The following is an 8094-nucleotide window of genomic DNA, read 5'->3' as shown; positions in this document are numbered from 1 at the left end:
AACAGTGGCAGTGTAGTTAGGATTTTATATTTTCTATAAATTTTATATTAAGTTTATCTGTCCCCTCTAATCCCAAATCCTGGCACGTTGACTTCTGCATCTACCAGAGAAGTCAACGTAATTGGATTGCTCCTTTTTCTTCTCTTTCTTTTCTGATTAAATACTTTCTTCTCCTGCTAACAAGTTAAGGCAGTATTGAAACCCCAAATATTCAATAAAAAAAAGAAGAAGAAGAAAGAAATAATACTCATTAATATTTAATAAGTTGGAATTACAAACCGACTAGCCTGAGAGATCAAAACAAATGGCTGAGCTATACTATTAGTTAGCCCACCAGCAAAGAAAGACACATAAAGAGAGAAGTCTTTAACAACATATATAGAGGCAGAGGCAGAGACAGAGACAGAGACAGAAACAGAGTCTCTGCGCATCTACATATCAGTAAGCAAGGCTTCCTTCAATAGTTGTTTAGAGGTTGTCATCAAATCAGGACTTAACCTAACCATGAGAGTACAAAACTCCCTCTCATTCAATGCTCCGTCTCCATCAACATCACCTTCTCTAACCATAGACATTACCTCATCATCACTCATCCCTTCCAGTCCCAGGACCGCCAAGTTCTTCTTCAAGCTTTCGAATGTGATCACCCCCTTCTCTCTGTCCACCAACAAGTGGAATCCATTGCACAGCTCCTTCATAAACCCATCTGCTCCCAACTTCTCCACCATCGTCGGGAAGAAATCCTCGAACACAATCCCACTTCGCGACGCCATTGATTTTTGCTTGCTTTCCAAGTTACGTCGAACAGATTTTGAACAATTTGTTATGGTTGATGATGGAAAGTGCTGAGACTCTGCTTGTGGTGGAAATCAAAGTTAACTTAGGAAATTTATAGTGAAGCTCCTCGTAGGCCCCGGAATCAAATTTTAATATTTATTGGCTTTTTTTTCCCTTCTTTTGTAAGTGTCTCTGCAGAAGGTTCTCCTTCCTCGAAGTTGCATTGGAAAGTACCTGCAGAGGTGGGGAATGAAAAGCATTAACTTAATTTGCTGCTGTGTCCCAGAACTCATTTATTACAAACAACCCCACACCACATCCTTCAAATGTCATTAGAAATTATTAGTGGTTCTATTTTCTATTTAACACATAATTATTTATGTGTGCCACGACAAAATATATAGTCTTATGATTATTTTGGTGGATGTGTACTCAAGCTGTATGTGCCACATTATCAACTTTTACATGTAAAAACCAATACAAAAATTGTCATTTATAGACTAAATCAATTAATCGTATATTACTTGTTTATTGGCAGATTACCATACAATATATACGATCTCTTATGTTGTAGCATACAATTAAAACGTGGGTCTTTCTTGTGGATGTCTTCGGTGTCAAGCAATAAGAATGTTTTAAGCAGTGCATTCGGTACTAAGAAAAAAAGAAAAAAGAAGAAAAATGGAAAATCTACGGAAGGTTAATATTAGCATATGCACACAAAATAGTATTCATCATTAATTTTGTCATCTAACGCCAAGAGAGTCCTATTTTCATCTTGGATTCCTTTTTTGTCCAAACAATTTAATTAAAAGGAAAAGTAGAGGAGGTTTCTCAACCAAAAAAGCAGCATAAAAAACAGAACAAAACAACATGGAATTCATCCTTCGAGATGTGGCTCAAAAAGATTAAAAAATCAGCCGAAGTATATAAGCAGTTTCTTATGTCCTTTTTACTTAATAGCTTATTCATGCTTAAGGTGTTATTCAAGACCTAATGAATTGAGGACGAATTATATATATATATATATATAGAAAGAGAGAGAGATATCTGGTAAAATTTTATACCACATCAATCTACCTAATTTTTTTATTATTTTTTAATCATTTACAATAATTTTCCTTTTTTTAACATTTCAAATCAATATTTGGGTTTATTTTAACAGTGTTGGATCTGTAACAATGCTAACAGGATAACACACATTAATTAATTGAATCTGTTGACATATTAAAAAGGATATTTTGATAATATAAATTTTTATTTATTAAATATTCCTTGATATTATTCAATATTATTTCCTTTTATATAATATTTTACTTCATCTATTTAATATCGTAATTTGTAAATAAAATTATTTTTTGTACCGCTAACCATTAATTATTATAATTTTGTATTTGATTATTTTGATTTTACTATTTTATATATAATTTCTTTTTATTTTATTATAATAAAAGTTTATAATAGGGCTTACCAGGTTGATGGATTATGGTTACACCATAATTTAATGAGGTGGGTTTAAATTTACATATAATAATAAAAAATTGTATTTGGGTAGAAAAATTTTGACATGAACACAGCATAATATGGCACTTCACTTCCAAGTCCATATAAATATAATATATGTATAATTTGATTTCCATCACGAAGAAAACCACACGGCCAAACTTCAAAGCCTTGACCAGCTAAAAACAAAATCATCAAAATTCTCCGAATGCCACTCGAATTATACTTTTTTTCAACTACTCACCAAAAGTACTACTAATGTTTTAAAATGTGAAAGTGTAAGACGATACACTTTGATATATGAGATGAGGCATTAACCTATAGTGTTAGCGCATGTGCTTTTTAAAAAATAAATTATAGCATTAAAAAAATTAAATATGTATTTAAATTGATATAAAATTATAAAACCAAGAAATAAAAAAATAAATTTTTGACTGCAAAATAAATACATAGTGTTTACATAAATATAAAATTAATAAATATACAATACAACATACATTTGTAATTTATAAATAATAACTCAGATAAGATGGATTTTTACAAAATAAAAAATAAAAATATTATATTTAACTAATGTCTAAGAAGTATGCCTCACTATCCGTGCATTTTGGCAGTCGGCATATGCTTCATTCTCCTGTGTACCCCAAATATTATACCTTAAAGATATTTTTTGTGTGCATGTCTTGCCTCGAGACAAGGTCCGAGCACAATCCTGAGCAAGCCTTTTAAAACAGAGGTACTTAATGATCCAGGTGACCCTTGTGGCAGTGCTCCAGGGACTACGTTGCTTCCGTGAAGCTGTGTTTGACAAATTAGTCTCTGTCTCTATTTAAGTACTTTAATATGCCCGTTGTTGCCTTTAGGGATTTGTACAGTCCTATATGATTTATGTCTGATTATCAAAAGCCAGAAACCATAAATTTGCGTATTCATCCAAGGACAATAAATAAATAAATAAATAAATAAAAACCGTAAGTTTTTGTTGATGGCATTTTACTCGTTTTTAACTTTTTGTTTTCTTGCTTGAAAAAGATGGTATCAGACTGATGCTGAGTTTCCATTTAATTACGCTAAATGACCTAAAATATTCACATGGGGTCGATGCAACTTCTAGAGTTTAAAATTCGAAAGCCAAAAACTTTTAGTATCATCCCAAATATCCAATAATTTGTTATTATCTACATGGAGGTTCACAAAAGCTATTATTGTATTTCAAAAATGTACGCATGGAATTTGCTTTTATATATCGGTTCATTTTACCTTATCTTTTTTTACCTTAATTTGCTTATATATATATATATTATTGACTAAAGCATTTAGCCAAAAAAATAAATAAATAGACAATAACTATTTCAGTGGTTATTGAAGCATGGAAAAAATAAGTGGTACAAAAAATACAAAAGGGAAAAAAAGAGATGTAAAATATAAGGAAAATCAAAACAAAGCAACTTCATCTAGCATCAACAAGCCATGCTAGCTTCATTAAACCCGACAGAGAAAACACAAAAGGAAAAAACCTCTATATAAGAAGAAAAAAAAAAAAAAAAAGAAGTGAGACCACCATTACAAACCGGCACCAAGGTAATAGCCCAAGACCCCAAAAACAATAATAACAATAAGTAATAATAAATCTTGAAAAGTATGTTGCTTCGTGGAAAGGGCTCACCTGGGTGTCGATGTCACGGGTTCAATGGGTTTGCCAGGCTGAAGCGTACATATAAAGAGATAAAAAGCTAATGGGACCACTTCCGCAGAGCTTGCCTTTCCCTCCTTTTTCTTAGTAATATATTCACCAAATCGAAGATTGATGGGAGATATGAATCATGCCCCTCTCATATTTCTTGGCATTTTGATTACCCAAAAAAAAAAAAAATAAATAATAATAATAATAATAAAATAAAAAGAAACAAGATAGCATTTGACGATAATCTACATTCGGGAATAGCTTAAAAACGTGGAATGTGATAATTACTGCTTGAAGTCGGTACCAATAATTGTGTTTGTCCTTTTCGAAAAATCAATCGATTTTGGAAATAACCCGTTTGATTAATTTGCTAAGTCTTCTTGGTAATATTCAGTTAAATCCAATCTGACCTGAAAATTTAATCCAATCTAATCCATTAATGGTTAGTTTAAATTGGATTTGATCGTTGATTTGAACTTAAGCTTTTAATATTTTAGGTTTTCTTAACTTTATGCTTTGAATTATTTAAAATTTGAGATTTGCCTCTTTCCTTATGAAAATGAAAAATTCTCAGATCTTGGATAGCGACATAGCCTTATTGCCGTGGGGTTTAACCTTCGCCATGGTATTTTACTTTGCCATCTCAATTTTGACCTTGTAAAAGTTAAATACTAATAGCAAAATAATAACGTTTAAGATATGTTTGGTTGGAATAATGATTATTTCTAAAAAATAAAGATTAGAAATTGTTAGGAATAAAAAAGGATGGAATATAATAGTTATTTCTACTTTTTAATTTGGTAGCACTAAAATAAAAAAAAAAAAAAAAAAACCAAAGATGTAATGGAAGAAAAAAATATGAAGCATTAAAAAAAAAAAATTGAAGCGTGGAAAAAAAAAAAAAACCTGAAGTGTTATAAATATGTGGATATATATTGATATTACTAAAACCAATAAGGATATAAGTTATTGAGAGGTTTTAAACTATTAAGTCTCCATCATCACTTGTACTAATGAACCTTAATCTTTATATTTATAAGGAGAGATTGGGGTAGACATAATGAATTAATAAGATATTATGATTTAATTCCTTTCTATTTTCTCTATCTCCACTTTTTATATATCTTATTTATATTTTCTTTCTATTTTATAACAGTTATTATCACGATGTCTATGTTCTAAGGATATATTGAAATTGAATTTGGAATCGTTGGATTGGATTTAGAATCATCATAAGAGTCTTCTATTAATATAAATGAGGAGATGATTTTATTTTATTGTTTTAGGATGAGAAATTTATACCTAAAATTTAAAAAGAGCCGTGCACACTTGCTGTGGTTAACATATCATATATATATATATATATTCTGATTAATGGTTATGCAATTATGTATTATAATGTCAGTTTATATAATTTAAATTTATTCAATTTACTGATATATTGCCTAATATACCCATGGTACCATAATCACATATCTTAACGCCTAGACGCTTACTCATTAGGTTTGAGTTTTTTATGCATCAACATCTTTTAAGAATCAATTTCCTATTTTATTTTCTATTCGAGCACCTCAAATCATCAATTGGTAACAGATCTTGGCGTATTAATTGATGTGCTTTTCAATTTATGATTTTTCATTAAGCATTAATAGTGTTTTTCTTGATAGAGGAATTGCTTACTGGTTCTAAGTTAATGAAGCCATGCCATTTGCGCTGTAATTATGTCTATTTATAATAATATTGTTATAATATATTACTCCTAATTCATGTTTCCTCACTCTTTCCCTACTAATTATATGTTTATGCCTTTAAAGATATATTCAATTGTATTATATACCTTTTACTATATATAGATGAGTTAAGATTTTGCCTACAATACACAATAGAGAATTATGATATATGAAATAAATAGTTATTTTGAGAATTATGATACATGAAATAAATAGTTATTTTGTTTTGCCACCTATCAATTCAATTATTAATTGACAATGAATTGCTTCCTTTTTGGCTGGATTAAATTTTATCAAATCGATGATGTGCTTCAATTACGTAAATTTATATTTTATGTTAGGATGATTTCTTTTCTTTTCACATACATACATACCGTATAGTATTGACTATGGTTTTGGGCACTGTGTCTATTTCTATGATTGAAAAAATATACAGTGATATGAGTACTCATATAAATTAGTGTTACTCTTATTTGTTGATCTATTTATCTTATGTAAACATATGGTGTGGAATATAAACAAGCACATATACTTTTATGAAGTTGTAAAATTAGTCTTTATATATATTTGTTAAATATTTTTATGATTTACCGGTGACTGAGTTAAAATTGCAATAGATAGTTATCCTCATATATATAAATATATATATATATATATATTAGTGTTATAGTAAAATTGTGTTTCATTTCTTTCATTAAAAGGAACTGATGATTTATTCATGTGTATATATGCAAATAATATTAATCCAATATTTTTGTGATCTTATAATGTTTTTATTTCAAATTACATATATATTCGTGATTACGGTGTAACACCCCAATTCAAGAAAATGCTTCGAATTTGATTTTTTGACTAAGTTTGACCAAGGTTAACCAGAATTCACCAAATGGATCCCATGGTTGACTTTAATTGTGGATGGAATTTCGTGTTGGCCAAGATACCATGGCAAAAGTCAACACGAGTTCGTCAACTGGTAGTATGCCAAAGTTGGAGCTAAGAATAGAAAATTATGGTCGAAACAAAATGCGATCCGGATTGATCAATGAGTCTGAAGTTGACCTTTTATTTATATGTATTTTGGAGTTGACTCATGTGTTATATGAAAGTGCTTGTCGATGCAAGTATGTAGACTGGCGGCACACTTAATTTGAATATACGGTTGAAAAATTATAGATCTGTAAAGTTGTATCTATTTTTTGGGGACTGATTTTACGGGATAATAAAATATTTAAAGGAGTTTTTAATTTGTGCCATGTGTCATCAGTTGGGATGTGCCACATGTCATGACTTTTGGCATGATTAGAGTTTCACTTTGACTAGTGCATTATTGTGAGATACACATTATCACAAGCTTGTAAACTAGCAACACACAAGAATTAAAGTTGAGATAAGAAAGTTATGGTCAAATCAAAGTGAGGTTTAGACTAATTAAGCAAGGCTAAGATTGACTTTTTATCTTATAAATTATGGCTTTGACTTATGTACCAATATATAGTTTTCGTCGATACAAGTCTGTAAATTAGTGGAAAGCTTAGTTTTGACATACAATGAAAAAGTTATGAAATTGTAAAGTTATACTTATTTTTTTGAGGACTGACTTTACCAATAATTTTTATTGAAAAGCATGTAAAGGGTTGTTTAAAAATATTTTTGAGAAGTGCCACGTGTCATAAATTGATAGATGCGACATGTCACAATTTGATAGGGCCATGTGCCAATTTCTTTTTCTTTCTTTTCTTTTCCTCTCTCTCTCTCTCTCTCTCTTTCCTCTGCCACGATGACCAGCCCTTATCTCTTTCATGCCAGCCATCATAGAGCCCATATCTCAATGAGCTCGACTCTAAAATTCCAGGCCAAGCTGCCGTTGGACTTGCAGGGACCAACCGTTTAAAGTCGACGTTGATAGGTTTCCATTTTCCAGCGATTTTGCTAGATTTTGACCAATTTTGGCAAATACATAACCCTTTTTTGCCATTTTAGGAACTCTGGGCTCCATTTTGAGCTCCACACAGATCAATTCCCTTCCAATTTAGAGATACAAAGAGTTGGAGTTTGGCCAAGTTTTTTCAATTATTTTTTTACCACCAATGACGAGATAAGAAAATTTGAGCTAAGTATTAATAATCTTTGTGTTACAAGCTTTCATTTGGTATATAATTTGTCAACTATAGTTGAGTATTTGAAAGTTTACCATTTTTGAGCAAGTTTTAGTAGTTACTATACAATTGGTCTATGTTGAAATGTTTTTCCAAAAATTCTTATTGCATATAGGTCCCCAATGATTAATAGAGGTTACTGAAAGATTCAATTTTATGAAATTAAACATAAATAGAAAATTTTCAAATTTTTGGACAATAAGCTATTCGGGATCACTGTATATCTAAACTCCCTTAGAGTCCA

General features: G+C 30.3%; 1 protein-coding gene across 1 annotated transcript; it reads right to left on the bottom strand.

The window, feature by feature from the left end:
- Window positions 1–228: 228 nt before the first annotated feature.
- LOC125420024 (calcium-binding protein KRP1) lies at window positions 229–922 on the bottom strand. The gene has a single exon (XM_048466585.2). The coding sequence runs from the start codon at window positions 771–773 to the stop codon at window positions 432–434; it is 342 nt and encodes a 113-aa protein (XP_048322542.2). The 5' UTR covers window positions 774–922; the 3' UTR covers window positions 229–431.
- Between the last annotated feature and the right edge of the window lie 7172 nt (window positions 923–8094).

This window comes from Ziziphus jujuba, chromosome 1 (genome assembly GCF_031755915.1).
Source record: "Ziziphus jujuba cultivar Dongzao chromosome 1, ASM3175591v1".
NCBI classification, from domain to species: domain Eukaryota; kingdom Viridiplantae; phylum Streptophyta; class Magnoliopsida; order Rosales; family Rhamnaceae; genus Ziziphus; species Ziziphus jujuba.
Note: the sequence above shows the minus strand (reverse complement) of the source record. Positions and strands in the feature narration are given on the sequence as shown.

Bases quoted from the DNA above. Each gene is read 5' to 3' on its own strand.
- LOC125420024 (XM_048466585.2), bottom strand. From the start codon at position 773: ATGGCGTCGCGAAGTGGGATTGTGTTCGAGGATTTCTTCCCGACGATG.